General features: G+C 39.4%; 1 protein-coding gene across 3 annotated transcripts in view; it reads right to left on the reverse strand.

The window, feature by feature from the left end:
* The window catches only part of ATP6V1C1 (ATPase H+ transporting V1 subunit C1), a 37,944-nt gene extending 22,878 nt beyond the window's left edge, over positions 1-15,066 (reverse strand). Inside the window, exons 1-4 of one of the 3 annotated variants that reach the window (XM_036830609.1) lie at positions 14,902-15,066; positions 1,946-2,020; positions 1,359-1,531; positions 6-74 (exon numbers count right to left, since the gene is read on the reverse strand). In XM_036830609.1, the coding sequence (XP_036686504.1) occupies positions 6-61 (56 nt within the window). In that variant the 5' untranslated portion in view covers positions 62-74; positions 1,359-1,531; positions 1,946-2,020; positions 14,902-15,066. Of the gene's footprint in view, positions 1-5; positions 75-1,358; positions 1,532-1,945; positions 2,021-13,855; positions 13,999-14,901 lie in introns of those variants that run through there. The other 2 variants (XM_036830606.1, XM_036830607.1) reach the window with 2 other exon arrangements.
* Between the last annotated feature and the right edge of the window lie 2,154 nt (positions 15,067-17,220).

A 17,220-nucleotide genomic window follows, 5' to 3' on the forward strand; every position in this document is an offset into this window, starting at 1 on the left:
ATTACCCTTCTACAAATGCATCCAGTTTAGCCAGGTTCATCCGACAAACCAACCAAGACATCCAGTGTGCCAACCTAGAAGTGGAAAAACAACATTTCATTACTGAGATTTCATCCTGTTTTTTTTTAACAATGTAATACAACATCTGAATTTGAAGGGCCTGCAAATCTTAAGTTCTCCATATTTTATTTCATAATATGGCAAGTGTGGTTAAAAAATATTTGCTAGACACTGCAAAGTATTTATATGTACAAGATAATCCTCTAATTCATGGGCACAACCCACCACTTAGATGTGAAGATTCCACAATAGCAGGCCTGTGCCTCTGGTGGTCCTGCCCAGTGGCAGTGGATCATTTGAAGTCATGGTTTACAAGAGCAGCTCTTAAGCGGGGTCCAGAGCTGTGCATAGAGCGTCCTGTAACTGAAATTGTGGTGTTTTTTTTTTTTTAAAGGAAACTTTATGATTATTATTATTTTGGCCGCGCCGCATGGCACACAGGATTTTAGTTCCCTGACCAGGGACTGAACCCGTGCCCCTGCAGTGAAAGCATGCAGTCCTAACCACTGGACCACCAGGGAATTCCCTGTAATCGAATTTGTACTCAAAACTGTGCATGTGTAAATGAGCGTGTTTTGGAAGAAATGTCCACAGTCTGTATCAGTGTATCAAAGGAATTCGTTAAGTCCCAAAATACTAAGAACCAGTGGTTTTAAGTATTTCTTAAACGAGTGTTGTATGTAACTGCCTCATTTGGTTAACCAGAAAAATATAAGTATCATGATCTTTTCCATTCTTTACAAAAGTTTCAGTCAACTGATTACTGGCAGCCTGCTTCACTTAGAGGCTGCTAGATTACTGATGTTTAATAAACGTTTAAATAGATAAACTAGATTAAATAACTAGGATAGATTTGCCAAGTATAATTAAAGAGGTACAATGGTAAAACATTTACAACATCAGTGAGTATTACATGAATTTAATAACAGAAAAATGGCTTCACTGTGATATTTAAGAATACATAGTCCCAAGATTTTTCACTTCTAAAAATCATATTTAAGTAATACATCGAGTATTTCATAAGATTTCTCATTAAATTTAAATTACAATTTAGAAAATGCACAAAAGTTTAGGAAAAAATGTTATTTTGTTTTGGTAGTTTCCTCCAAGACATCTCAATTTCCTTATTATCTAAAATTGAAGATCAGAAAGAACAAGATAAGTTTTAAATTATGCCAATCCCTAGAGATGAGAGTTTTCTTTTGAAGGAATCTGGATATCTCCTTTCTACCAAAAGGTAAGCAGAGACAACTGTCCTCTCCTTCTATGATGAACGATTTTGCACAGCACAGTTTTACCTTTAAGTCAGGAATGTTGAACTTTGAAGTAACTGCAAGATTGTTGTTCTTCGTAGTTGCCGCATGCAATTTCTCCCATGTTTGCTGACATGTTTTTCTCCCCAGGAGCTGATATAAGCCAGAACTCAGTCATGTTGGTTACCAGATATTTCTTCCCAAAATCAATAGAGACTCTGAAATGTAAAACAAAACAAACCAAAAGTACATTTAATATCACTTGTTTCTACATTACTTCAGAGTGATAAGCATAGCCTGTTGCAAAACTATCAATTCAACACTGGCATACAATCCTAAGCAAAGTCAAATCTACTTACCTGGTATAATCCATATAAATGGTAAATGGTGATTTATTTATGATACTAGGAAAAAGAGATGATAAAGACCTAATACATGAAGTACATAATTTTTTTAAATTACAAAACATCCTAAAATGGGAATTAGTCAAGAAGTGAGACTACCCAAAATATCAGCCACCAATAGTTTCATTCCACAAAAGAAGGTGGGAGAGTCACAAATTTATAGGTTTATCTTAAATTTTTAAAACATAAAACCAAAATAGGAAGTAAAAAAACATGCATAACTCTTACCTTTGAAAAAGAATTGAATCAATGCATTTGAACAGTAGCCACCAAATAAATTTGCCACATCTGGCTTAGCAAATCCTACAAGGTCAGCCAAACTGGTGGTTAATTTTCATCCATATTCAATCTAAGGGAATCTCCTCAATCCCTAGCATATACTTAGTGGCCATCAAACGCTTACAAATTTGCAAAAACAAAAAACAAAAAACAAAAAAAAAAAACTTGCCAATCAACCTTGTAAATCAGTCTCTTATTTAAAATATGACTTGGGGCGGGAGGGATGCATAATACAACACTATTGGATCTGAATTAAGAGGCTGTGGATCTCCCTTTCCAGAGTTCCATTAAGACACAACCAACCCTCTTCCACAATCTTTCTCCCTCTCCCCTTTTCCCTCTCTCCCTGACACACACGCACGCGCGTGCGCAGAGAAAAAGAAAATCCAAAACCAAATCTACTCAGAATCTAAGTAGGTAAAGCACACAAACACAGAAGAACTCATAATATAATAGTGTCATTATTTCTACTTTAATATGCTTTCATTAGAACCACCATAAACTTTCTACTACCACTGCTTGTTTAACCTTTCCTGAAATTTGGAGTCTTAGGTAGAAGATAACGATCTTACAAAGTTGTCCTGATAATCAATCAAATAATGAATGTGAAAGAACTTTGTAAATTTAAATTTCCTTTAAAATGTAAAGTATTATAGTTAATCGCAATGGACTTCCATAATTTCAAAAGGCAACTGAAATTAAAGTAATCCTACCGGGCTTCCCTGGTGGTGCAGTGGTTAAGAATCCGCCTGCCAACGCAGAAGACATGGGTTTGAGCCCTGGTCCAGGAAGATCTCACACGCTGTGGAGCAACTAAGCCCGTGGGCCACAACTACTGAGCCTGTGCTCTAGAGCCCGCAAGCCACAGCTACTGAGCCCACGTGCCACAACTACTGAAGCCCGTGCTCCTAGACCCCACGCTCTGCCACAAGAGAAGCCACTGCAATGAGAAGCCCACGCACCACAACGAAGAGTAGCCCCCACTCTCCACGACTAGAGAAAAGCCCGCACGTAGCACTGAAGACCCAACGCAGCCAAAAATAAATAAATAAATAAATAAATAAATAAATAAATAGTTTCTAAAAAAATGTTTAAAAATAAATAAAGTAATCCTACCAGGTCATTACACAATTGAAGGTGACCTGAACATATATGCCATTCAATATTCTTATTTTTTTCTAACTTCCATTTCAAGAGCATCTACCATGTACCAGGTACTACTCTAAATGTTTTATACGTTATTATTTCAATTAATCTTCCTAACACCTCTACGAGATACATATCATCCTCCCCACTTATAGATTTTTTTTAAATAAATTTATTTATTTATTTATTTTTGGCTGCATTGGGTCTTCATTGCTGCACACGGGCTTTCTCTAGTTGCAGTGAGCGGGCTTCTCATTGCAGTGGCTTCTCTTGTTGCAGAGCACGAGCTCTAGGCGTGCGGGCTTCAGTAGCTGTGGCACACGGTCTCAGTAGCTGTGGTGCACGGGCTTAGCTGCTCCGCAGCATGTGGGATCTTCCCGGACCAGGACTCGAAGCCGTGTGCCCTGTATTGGCAGGCGGGTTCTTAACCACTGCACCACCAGGGAAGTCCCCCACTTACAGATTTAAAAACATACTCAGAAAGGTTAAACTGGTGAAAATACAGATGGTGGTATTAAATGAATCTCAAGAATTGTACTCTAAGATGATTTTTTCCAACATTACTAAAAAGGCTGCACTAAGAGCTGCACTCTCTCAAATGGCCAACAAACTAAACACAGGATTAATAGTGATGGTAAGCCCAGACAAAGCACTCAGCCTGGCTAGAAAAACAGTATCTGATGACCTGCAGATCACCTCCTCTCCCTGCAAAACGGCAGGTGACAGAATCAATTGTTAAGGTCTTCCTTATGATACTGTTAAATTATCTAAACTGCAGCTTCTTCAAAGACTGTAACCATATGAGCTATTACAGTAGATGTCACTATCATACCACTTAGAGTTCTAGAAAATCTTTTTCAGCCAGCAGGTTTCCGAAGGATTTCAAGAAATATAGAAAGAGGACCCTATTTCCTCATTTATAAATACCTGCCTGACTCTACTGAGCTTTCATCAGGATCAAATGAAATAATGTCATGGTAATTCTAAACAAAACTAGAGTCCCATCCTGCCTCTAAAGGCTGTTCCCAGTGTCCCACATAGGAAATATCTTGTTTATTTACTATCTTGTAAATGCAACAATTATGCATTTATCACACTATTCTGCCTCATTTTTTTCATAACATCTTTTCCTCTCCACCTGACTGGGAAATCCTGAAGGGCCAGAATCATACCTTCTTTTCTGATGCTCTAAAAACCCAGCATATACAACTCCTGCCAACAGCAGGGACTTTATGAATAAATAAGAGACTTTATGAATAAGTCCTTGCTTGTTTTATGAATAAATGAAATATAATTATAACAATGACTCTGAACCAATCAAAAAGTCTGATTAGAGAAAAAAAATAAGGGCCAAGAAAAATATTTAAATGTTTTATAAAGCTTTTTTTTAAAATTTAGTCTTTCAGAAAACAAATCCTAACCTTAGAGTAGTATATAAATTAAAAATCAGTAAAGCTGCAGATTACTAAGCCTTTGTCTTTCGTTATTTTACAGGTGAATATAGAAATATAAAAGAGAGGGATTGAGAAAGAACCTGTTGGTACTTTCGGCAAAGCCATGGCCTCAATTCTTCTATCCTCTGGTCAAAGCAAACTATATAAGAGGAGTCTGATGGGAAAGACAAGCGACTTAAGTATCTAAGGATAAATGTAAGAACTGCCTATGAGAAGAGCATCAATAAGTCTTCTGCAAAATCCCTGTTTTTTTGTCCATTGTTATTCTGTCACTTAAACAAGTTACATAAAAAATTTCTCTTTGAAACTGAAGTACAAATTACGCTCAGTTCCAAAAATACCCTATCTTTGCAGATGAACATATTTGGGGGGGGAGGTCAAAAAATGAAATCCCTGTTGCTAAACACATTTCCCTTTCTGAGCCACACAGACAGTCAAAACTGGTGTCCACTGGTTATCATCTCACCAAAGGTCTGGACACCTCCACTTCCGCTGACTGCTTCAACTGACTTGTTTTTATGCCTTATTATTTCCCTTTGTTTCATCGTGTATATTGGAAGTCAGGCATAAATATAGGCAAATCATATGTTAAGCAAAAGAGAAAATGATTTAGAAGGCATTCCTCAAGACTCAGATCAAGGTTTAAGTCCCTCTCTTATATGTGTGTATACAGTTGCTCTCTGATGATCTTATTTATACTCAAGGCAATTCCAGTCTAGATGCTGAACACTATTCCAAATTGTATCTCCAGCCTAGGCTCCTCTGCTGCATCTAGAGCTGTACCCAACAAGTCTCCACAGCTGACTACAAGACATCTCCACCTGGATGTCTCCAAAAAAACCCAACATTTCTAGTCAAACTCCTAATGGCTTCCCCCAAACCTGGTCCTATTCCAGTGTTTCCTGAGTTAGCACAGTACCCCTGCAACATTAGACAACTATCAATAGAATTGTCAAATGTCATCAAGATAGCAGCCAATACTTATTGTGCACTTCTTATCTACCAGCACCAGTCAAAACACTTTACATGGATTAACTCATTTGGTATATCGCATGGATAGTAGTTACAAATGAAGAAACCAAGGCACAGAAAATGCCTCATATATTACATGAAATATATATTACAATATGTATCATGTCATATATCATGAGTGCATATATTACATGCTAAGGATGAATGTATTATATGCTCTCACAGCACCTTTTAAGTATTTCCCTGAGCAACACTTTTTATTGATGTCTTTCTACCAAATAAACTGTGCATTAGGGTAGGTGGAAACCATGATAGCTTTTGCTCACAACCGTACTCTCAGTACCTGGTACAGAGGCTGGTATGTAGAACCTCAAAAAGTATTTGTTGAATATTCTTGAATGAATAAGTAACTGTGAAGATTAAGTAAGATAATAAAGTTAAAATACCTGGCTTATAATTGGTTCGCTCCCTTCACTTCCTCCATATTTTTTAAAAAGTCAATTTCATTGAAATATAATTTATATACGATAAAATGCACCCATTACAAGAGTACAGTTTGATGAGTTTTTGACAAACATACACACCTGTATAACCACCACCAAGATCAAGATTAAGAACATTTCTGTCTTCCCAAAGCCTTCCCTCACACCCAGGCCCAGTCAATCCCTACCCTACTGCTGGCCCTGGGCAGATGTCAATCTGCTTTCTGTCACACTATAGATTCATTTGGCCCGATCTAGAATTTCATTGTAAATGGAAGTGCACGCTGCGTACTCTTTTATATCTGGCTTCTTTTGCTCAGCATGTCTGTGATATTTGGCTATGGCCTGTGTATCAGTAGCAGTTCATTCTGTTTTACTGCTTAGTGTTCCATGACATGAATGTACAATGGTTTGCTTATCCATTCACCTGTTGATAGACATTTGGATGGTTACTGGTTTGGGGCCATTAACAACAAAGGTGCTATGAATATTCCTCTACAAAGCTTTTGTGAAAATACACATTCATTTCTCTTGGATAACCATCTAGAAGTGGAATTTCTGAGTTGAATGATTAGCATATATTTAACTTTATAAGAAGCCACCAAACTGTTTTCCAAAGTAGATGTAATCTTTTATATTCTCATTAGCAAGATACACAGTTCCAAGATACACAGTTCCAGTTGTTTCACATGCCCACCAACACTTAGTGCTGTCAGCCTTTTTATTTTCAGCCATTCCAGGGGGTTGCAGGGGAATCTCACATTTCCACAATGACTACAAAGTTCAGGATCCTTTCATGTTCTTATCAACCATTTGTATATCTTCTTTTGTGAAGTTTCTATTCAAATCTTTTGTGAAATTTCTATTCAAATCTTGTGCCCAATTTTTTAAAAAGCTGCATTGATCTTACTGAGTTGTAGGAATTTTTTGTATGATCTTGATACAATTTGAGAGGTGTGTGTGTGTGTGTATTTCTTACGTATTTTCTCATGTCTTGCCCTTTCTTAATGGTGCTTTTGAGTAGAAGTTTTCAATTCTGATGTCCAGTTTGCTGACTTTTTCTTTTATAATATATGATTTCTGACATAAGAAAAATCTGCCTACCCTCAGGGTCACAAGGATTTATCCTGTTTGGAATTCAGAGAGATTCTTGAATCTGTGTTTATAGTTTTCAACGTTCATCCATTATTTTCTTCAAATTTCTTTCTTGCTTCTCTTTCCCTTTTTTTGAGACAAAAATGGCATGTATATTAAACCACCTGCTATTGTCCCACAGGTCACTGAGCATGCATTCACTTTTTTAAATTGTTTTCCTCTCTGGGCTTCAGTTTGGATACTTTCTTGCTACATCTTCTAGCTGGCTGACCTTTTCTTTAAAGTAATGTATTTGTCTCATGAAGTGAATTTTTCGCTTTAGATGTATTTTTCACCTTTATAAGTTCCCATCCTTTTAAACTTCTCTTTCCTCATTATGTCATGTTTTCTGTTAACTCACTGAGCATATTTACAATTCACAACATTAGATTGTTGATCACGGATTTGTTTTCTTCCTTTTAAGAATGTTGTGCTTTGTTCTGATGGTTACCTTACTGAGCTTTAGCATGCTTTCATTTCAAGCTTGTTTTTATACTTTGTTAGGCTAAGTCTAAAGCTTTACTCTAGAGCTAATGTAGCCCTTCTACTAAGATCTGACCGTCCGGGGATTCCATGGGATGCCCCAGGGATTCAATAAGGTATTCATATGCCTTCTGGCCCCATGAGCTCTGGCAACTGTCTAAAGCTCTCTAGTCATTCTTTGCCGGGCCTCCTACAGAGAGAGACTCCTTTACAGATGGTGGGTTTTCTGTCTAGCTCCCCCCTGTCAGCCAATCCAACCTGCAAATTCTAGCCAGATAAGCCTTCCCCAACTCCAAGTCTCCTCAACTCAGCAAGACCAACATGCTCTGCTTGGTCTCCTCTAAACCATGGTCCAGAGAGTGACTCCAGGCAGAAAGCCAGAGGGATTATAGAGCTCATTTCATTTGTTTCCTGTCTCTTGGTTCCTGTATTACCTCTGTTGTCCAAAAACTGGAAGCAGTTTTTTCATATATTTTATCCAATTTTCTAGTTGTTTATGGTGGGAAAGCAAGTATGGTACCAGTTATTCCACGCTGGCCAGAAGCTGAAGTCTCCTCTAGTTTTGCTGTATGTATTTTTCCTGAGTTTTTGGTTTTGCTAGGGATTCGACCACAACCTCCCAACCCCTCAGCCCCATGCTTTAACATTTAAAAGAAAACAGGATTAACAACAATGAACATGAGAAATATAACAAGTCTAGGCTGAAAGAAAGACTGTAATAATACTATGTGTGGGAAGAATGCAGCACTGCTTTGGCAGTAAGGTGGAGAAATGTTCATTTCTGTTTAAAAAAAAAAAGGACAGATGTAGCTTGAATAAATGTCCTACACATATGTGTCATTAATTTTGCAAATGGATAGCATGCTCGCATGATTGATAAAATATAAATTCACTTAAAAGCATTAATAAAGATACAATAACTTGCCATCATTAATATTTCCTCAATCTAAAATAATTATATATCACAGGATAACCCAAAAAAGTTCTGTAACTTTTTTAAAAAGGGACAATTTCTAGAAGGCAGTTTGTCAATGTTAATCAAAAGCCATAAAAACGCTGACACAGCTTTAAGAAAGAAGACTATATATAGGTATAAACATTAAATTGTTAAAAAAAACTATTAAAGATTATCTCTTGGGAGTGGATTATGAATGTTCATTTTCATTCTCTCTGCATATTCGTTTCCTAATTTTTTATTAATGAATTACTACAGGTAAATGCCAAAAAAAATCCACACACTTCATTAAAAAAAAAAAAAAAGTGGGGCAATATCCTCACACTTGAAGACACTGAAAAGTTTAGAGACCGTTAAATGGCATGGCAACAAAGAACCATGGATATAAATACAAAAGGTAAAGGCAAAGCTGGTTAGTAAAGCTGGTTAGTAGTAGCTGTGTCTGAAGTATGAGATCAAGGTTGGTAAACAGCCTTTTTAACTCACTGGGAATTTCAGTCAGAAAGAACCTAAATGCCAACTTCAGGAAACGTAGTGTGACGGCCACAGCACTGCACTGAGAATATGAAGACTTGGAATCTAATCCCAATTCTGCATATCATTGTCTGCATAAATTTCATTTGTAAAATGAGAGGACTGGATTACCATATCCAGGATCCTTTTTTGCTCCTATATTCCATGAATCTATACTGGGTAAGACCCAGGACTCTTTTTTTTTTTTTCTATTTTCTTGTTAAGTTCCTCAAATAAATCAGATTATCGGACAGGTTTCAGAACCACTATAGTAAAATAGGTATTTCCATGATTATATAGTGAGTTACATAGTAAATGTTACAAGAAATGGCAAATATTCCTTAATAAGATGGCTAAATGTCATACCATCATTATCAAGAATCACGCAGTATTGTTAGTTCTATAATACAGGAATGATTTTTGTTCTATGGAGTTCAGAAACCTTAAATACATGAACCCATTTTTTGCATGCTTTCTATGGCAGCTTACAAACTTAAAAAGTGAAAAGCAACATATGAAATCACGTACAGAACAATACGAAATCTGGGTAAACTACTGCTTTGCTCAAGAAATACACAATTTTATTTCATTTATGAAGGACAGACAGAGGATTTTAATGTCCTTCGTACAAATAGGTGGTTTTGTGACCACAGTGTTAGAATCCGGATTCATTCCCAAAACTTCTTGAAAAACTTTTCCAGCACTAAAAACATTGCTCTAGGTGATGGGAGGCTGAGTTACTCACAAAAACATATGCCCCTAGCCCTGCTTCTGCTCAGAAATAAAATTCAAATCTCCCATTCTTCACAGTCATCACTACTAATGTCCTTTGTCTGAGTTTTTCTGCCTTATCTTCACAATGTTCTGACCTCCCTTTATCCATCTTTACCTCAGGCCTGCTTGTAGTCTCTTTCTTACTTGCCTCTGCTCAACAGTCCATTTTGCAGAAAGCAACCTCTCTCCTCCTATTTCAACCAACTCAAAATTCTCTTAACAAAAAGATTTCCCCAACCAAGTCTAACCATGAACCAAATCCATTCATATAATCCCAAACTATTTCTCCCTCAACCCGCATGTCCACTGAAATCCATGTAACAGACTGCATTAAAGCAGACATCTATTTTACGTTTTTTTCCGCCCAAATATCTGTTTGATTGTAACTGCTTTCAAGTTAGGGTCATATCATTCATCAAATGTTTTAGGTGCTTAAATTCCCAGAACTGTGGTAAGAAGCAAAACAAAATGTACTCCCTGTCTTGAAGGAGCTTATACTTGTGTGTGTGTGGGTGTGTATGTGTGTGTAGGTCTCTACGAGTAGGTAGGTCTGTGTGTGCAGGGAAAGGTAGGAGGAAAACAATGCAGATGACAAGATAAAAAAAAAAAATCAAGGCAGAATACACTGGAGGCACAAGAGAAACACTAGTCAAAATTTTTAAACACTTCTATCTTGTCTGACTGCAATAAGTATTTTTTTGTTTTTAAAGCAGTAACAACTCTTTTTCAAAATGGAAGGAAGGAAAAGAGAGAAGAAAGGAAATCCTGGGTCCAAAGCTCTGAGACTGTTTATTTCATTACTGTATTGCCCACTTATGAGAATTTAAAGGCGGTGGATTATTTTCCTACCGCAAGTGATTTGAATGTAAAATAAAAGAGTAAGTAGTAACTATCACAACAACACAAAAGGTGGGACAATAACCCAAACAGCAACTAGCATTTCTTTTGTAAATGAAGGTATGAGCCTGACCCAGGATAGGGGCAACCACAGAAAACAGTACAGCACCCCTATAAGTGCTCCAATACTTAAGTCCTTTTAATGCTTTCAGGAACCAATATTTTAGTCTCTGAAATGCAACCACCTTTCACAGTAAATTAAATTTCTCAATAAAGGCTGGAAGGTGGGTGTAAATGCAAACAACTTCCTTTTTCAGTCCTTGAAATACCAAGTTGTTTACTAAGTGACTTATTTCAACAAGCACAAGAAGGCATACCTCAGATATCAGTGAAATATCACATAGCCTTCCAATTGTGACCATCAACTTTTAACAGAATTGATCAGTGCAAAACATTTACCACAATCCATTCATCTTAAAACGTTGCTACATCCTTCCCTAGAAATTTTTAACACTATACAATAAAGAGTAAGAATAAATGTTTCCTCTCTGAATGTTAAAATTCTAGCCTTCAAAACAGAAGCATCTTAACTGGGATTGTGGGAGGGACTTTGCTCACAATAAAACTTGTTTTAAAAGTTTTCCAACAACAATGGGGGATTTACCTTCAAGAGAGACTTTCGTGATTCACACAGAAGGAAATTTTTAAATTATCAGGACCACACACCTTCTTTAAATAAATCTTAACTTTTGTGTTGTTTTGTTTTCAACTGAAACTGTACCTATAAATGCTCTATAATCCTTTTAAGGATTACCTGAATTTCATGCCATAAATATACTGAAATATGAAAGACAATTTAATCTTTAAGTATTTTATAAACAACTGCCATCTTTTATTTTACAGTTGGCTAGAATAAATGTGTAAGAACCAAGCCTTACTTAGGCATAGATGCTGATCATAAAAACTGAAACCAGCTAGAAAGGTAACAACTCATAACACAATGTTAAAAAATCTCTTGCAATTTCTGCTAAAGCAAGCTGAATCGATAGGCAAGGAGGGCACTGTACCCCCATTACTAAAGGAATCATCAGAACCTTCTGAGGGCCCAGAGACTTTCTCTCTGCTACAGGCAACTCAACATTGACCAGGGAGCAAACAATTCCTTCCATGCCAGGCATACTCCCTGATTCTACACTTACGGCTCCCAAACGTTACTTTCCCTTCTCTTTCAGGCTGTTATTTATAACAGTGACTGGACCCACAACACCATGTTTTCCACTAGAAGGTGCTGATATCTCTAAGACAATGTATTCTAGCCTGAAATTCAACAAGCCAAAGACCTAAAACAAGCTTGTCGCCCCCAATTCATCACTCAAGTAAGCTTGAGATCCTGTTTCCTGGTAATGACAACCACTTATTGAATATGTGCTATGTGATTAGCACTTCAATATGCTAAGCAATTTTGTAATTGATTCCTTCAAAGAAGATGGTATCACCAACCCCACTTGCAGATGAGAGAACAGTTAATGAAAGTTCTTGCCCAAGGCCACAGAACTAGTGACTACATACATTTTACTTGCTAGTTTATTAAAACACTGTTCTTAACCTCTATATCCCCATCATCTAGTAGAGGGCCTGTCACTAACAAGCACTCAGATATGTGTCCAATAAATAAAGGATGGCACCACATGGAATGTTTCACAACCAAATGGTACCTCTCTCCACCAGGAGGAGTTTGGAAATCTCTGGGAGCATTTTAGGTTGTCCCAACATGGGGGCCACTACCACCATTTAGCGGATGGGGACCAAACAAGGGACAGTCCTGTCCAAAATGCCAACAGCACCCACTGAGAAACACTAAACTGGTTCACAAAGAAAACCTTTCATGGTAAAGTCAATCCACCTGTTAACCAGCTTAATTTATAAATAACTTCCTATTCATGGATAGTTTGCTTAAAATATCTTAAAAGATACATCAATCTCTTTCTATAAAACACCATTTTTGCATTTACCTGCATTTTATTTTCAAGTACAGAGCTAAGGCTCCATCTTCTATCCTATGATGTAACCAAAGTACATCTCCTCCACTGCCCACAGGGCTCCTCTTGGAACTCAATAAATGTATAGCGGATTTGCTACACATTTGGAACAGGATTTTGCTTCCTTATCAAGAATACAGTTTGAATTTTCTAGTTCCAAGGTTCACTCTTGTCAAAGGGGAACTTTAGACTGCCCTGCTCCACTGCCTGAGCTATCTTTCCAAGGTCACCATGCTAATGGTTTCTACTATGTCTTCAAAACATCAGTGAAATGCGAACCGAACATGAATTAGTTTATAACTAAAATGGTATAAAATTCCACATCCAAAGGGTGAAAAAGGTTTACTCCAGCACATAGATCAAATACATACAAGAAAAAATTTAACTAGTAGGTATTTGGTCAAAACTGCAGCAACACCTAAACAGGCTCAAGTGCAAAAGGAAGACTGACCGCTTGGGGACTGGACCACAAGAAGATCCTTTGGCAAAGGTTTATTTTGGCGTACCAGCTTTGCTCTTTAGCCAATGCAACTATTTCGCAAGCTGTGGAAATAATTACGGAATCAAATTTTTGAAGCCCAAACGTTTCTTTTAGGTAGAGAAAACTAATGTAAATAAGGCTCTTAAGACTAAATGCCAAAAAATAAAAATGATAATTTCCTGCCCAGTTCTAAAAGCAGTATTACACTAACCACCTAGCTCTCAGCATTACTTTAGTCAGATCCCGAGTACTGTTTCTTTAGATTTTATCTAGTCCCTGCAAGATACGCCAAAAAGAGAAAAAGATCCGGGAGTTCTGAGACACAAACCCGAGGCTCCGTCTTCAGCACAATTTGAGACTTGCTTGTTTGCCAAAGAACCGTGATTGACAAGCTGAGCGCCTTTTGCCCACCTTGTTGCTCGTTATCTCCTCCAGCTGAACTGTAAATCGAACCGCTTCACCCAAGCTAACAGAAAAGCAGTTTTTAAAGCACTGACCACCGCTGCCAAATCCCTTTGAAGCTGTCCTACTCAAAAAAGTTCACCGAAAGTGCTGAATCAAAGATTACAGTGCACTACGAAAAACTCACCCTTCTCTCTAGATGTAATTGTGGTTAAGTACTGTGCAGGTAATCGGCAATCAGAAGATGATGGAAGTTATGCTAGACTTAGGACACATCACTTGATGTCCATTCTAGGTCCAGGGTCTAGATAGGTCCCTAACTATACAATGAATGGCATTTTCATCTACTTTCTCTCAAAGGACCTGTGAGAACAAAATAAACAGAAAGGTAATTCCTGTGACTATTGTTCAATAAAAGATGTTCCGGAGTAGATGACAGTACCAAAGGATAAGTTTGGAAGGCCAAAACAGATCTTTGCTAAGGAGTCTCCCCTCAACCCCCAATGATCCAGGTCTCCCCTGTGTACTTCAGGACTGCTTTGGGGTAGCTATAACTACCCTCAGTTGAAGGGTGCAAACAGAATCTAACCAAACTTTCCTTCCCCTTACTCCTCTGTTTCTCAGGTGATTCAATTTGCCCGTGTGATTCTCCCCTCAAGTTCCTTTTCAGGGGTTTCTTCTTGCCTACCCTTCCCCCATTCTAATAAAAGTGGTTTCAGTTCTCTGGATTCTCGTTCTTTCCCCTGCCCACAAGGACCCTGCGTCCTCTCTGAGGGGCTCCTAGACCCTTTAAACTGCCACCCCCATACTCGCAAGCGCGTACACCCAGTGGAGGCTCTCGCGGTCGCTGTGACCTCACAACACCAACCCCGGATCCTCATCTGGGCCACTCAGTCACCTTTCATCCCCTTCAATCAAGGGGACGAGCATTCGCTGTGACCCTCACTCCAATCCAAGGAGAAATATCCCAGACCCGCAGTGTTTATTTCTGCCTCTGCCATTGAGTACCCCCTGGGGCCCTTTCTCTTTTCCCTCCTTCCTCTTCCCTAGAGACAGAACCTAGGCCCAAGGCGGCCACGAACCCGCACCAAGAAACCAGACACAGCCGCCCAACTGGCTCCAACGCCTCAGCCTCGGCCCCCGCGCCCGCCCCCATCCCTCCCCGGCGGCGACCGCAGCGCAAGCTTCGGCCTGGCCGGGGCTCCCCAGCCGGTGTAGCCATCGCTCACTGACCCAGGGAAGTGTCAAACGAGGAAGTGGCAGCAGTAACAGGTACAGAGGTGTACAGCCTGGCAGACGTTAACGGCTCAGCGCTCCATCCCTACCCGACCTAAGCTCCGGCCTCACGGCTTCCTGGACCCCAGAGCCCACGAAACAAGTCACGTGCCAGCCGGAGCAGTCAGCTGACCGCGGCGCGCGCCGCTCCGCCTACGCGCGCGCCACCGCGCAGCCGCCGCGGCCGAGCCATCGGAAGAGGGGAGAGGAGGGGAGGGGTGGGAGGGGAGGGGAGGGGAGGGGCGGGAGGGAGGGGAGGGGCGGGGAGGGGAGGGGAGGGGCGGGGAGGGGCGGGGAGGGGCGGGGAGGGGCGGGGAGGGGCGGGCCTGGGAGGCTCCCGGGGGATCCAAGGAGACCCGGGAGTCGCTGCTGGCGGCCGCTGTTCCGCGATCGGGTAGGGTTTCTGCCACCATCCCTAAGGTTATCCCACTTCTTCAGGTTTCTGCAGTTTGGAATTTGTCTCCAGCCCCTACACAGGCTTCTCCACTCGGGGTTTTCTTCGGACAGCCCGGTTTTCTGAGTAATATCCTTAATAGTTCACTTCGGCCGCTGATTCACCTTTTCCTTCCAGTCCATTTCAGGTTAATTCCATAAATGTTCATGGAGCATTTACTGTGCGATAGTGACTGTGCGAATTTTCTTAGGATTATCTGCTGGCGTGAATCACTCCTTGCAGGAGAGAGCCTGTTATCTAGTTCAGGGGTATGTGAAGCGTGTGATAAACATCATAAATAGTTGGCACCACATTAGATAGTGGGAAATCAAGGAAGGTTACACGGCAAAGGCATGGACAGGAGAAATCATGTCCTTTGGGGAAAAAAAGGTAGCAAGCCGCTCTTTTGAGCCCTGCATATTTCATTGGCTGGGGAAGGTAGGTGGTATTATTCTAATTTAGAACATAGTTTTAGAAATGGTAAAGAACTTGTGATTTTCTAATTCAGTACTTTTATATTTACAAATGGGGAAGGTGAAGAGCCAGAGGTCACAGAGCTGTTTAGCACAAGAGAATAGACATACCTGGTTTTAAATCCTGGCTCCACTGCTGGCCAGCTGTGTGACCTCAGGCCTGTAAACTTCAGCTTCTTCACCTGTAAAATGGTGGTAATAATACATCCCTTATTGGGGTGTTGGGAAGATTAAATGACGTGTACATTTGGCATAGTGCCTGGCACATACGAAACACCCAGTAAATGGTTGCCATTATTACTGTATATTATAGGACCCAGGTTTTCTGACCTATTTTATGCCTTTTCTGCTGTTGTGTCCCTGCAGAAATTCACCACAGAATTTCTTAGAGCCTTAGTAATACATTGGACAAAAAGTAACAACCAACCAACCTATCCCCAACCTGATGCTTTTCACCAGTTTTGGGTGATGTTCAGGCAATTCCAACAACCAGTTCTGTAACACAACTTTGGAAACTTGTCAGGAATTCCAAGGGCTTTATCTGGCATCACAAAAGGTGGGCCTAAAGGCAATGGTTTGTTATATCTGTACTGTCCAATACAACTTTCTTCAGTGGTGGAAATGGTATTCTGTGCTGTCCATATCATATCCACTAGACTTACATGGCTCCTGAGCAGTTGAAATGTGGCTAGTGTGACTGAAGGACTGAATTTTAAAATTTATTTCACTTTAATTAATTAAAATTTAAATACCCAGAGGAGGCTAGTGACAACTGCTTTGGGCAGTGCAATATTAGGGTCTGCATTTAAAACCTTTTGGTTTCTTTATGTTTGCATATGGCCCTGAAGCAGAATTCTCATGTCCATTTCTTAATTTTTGAACTCGAGTACATCTACTTCTGACGTCCAGACACTTTCCAATGTTTTAAACACCATGTTATACTTGAGAGGCAGTATAATGTAGTGCTCGATAAATGTTAGCTCTAATTATCATTAGACCTAGCATATCTCATTTAAAAATCTAGCAAACATGTTTAAAATAAGCAGAGCATGATTGCTTTCTAATGGCTTCTAATAGTTAGGGAACGTATTTTACAAAGAGTGGGGAAGCTCGCTTTTTGATACAATGCATAGGAGCATCCTAGGTATCTAAGTATGTGTAACAGGCATGACACACCTTTTCCTCCATTTCCAGGTATCTAAATACTCCCCATCTGGAAGCACCTTCTAAGGCTTAAAGCACTGAAAAAATACATAGAGAAGTTTTTTTTTTTTCTCATAATTTTGTCAAGGGAAAAAGATAAATGTTTTAATGAAACAAAGTGGGGAAAGTATTTGAAACTACTAGCACAATAGGAATCAAAATCATTTT

Source organism: Balaenoptera musculus, chromosome 17 (genome assembly GCF_009873245.2).
Source record: "Balaenoptera musculus isolate JJ_BM4_2016_0621 chromosome 17, mBalMus1.pri.v3, whole genome shotgun sequence".
Lineage (NCBI taxonomy): Eukaryota > Metazoa > Chordata > Mammalia > Artiodactyla > Balaenopteridae > Balaenoptera > Balaenoptera musculus.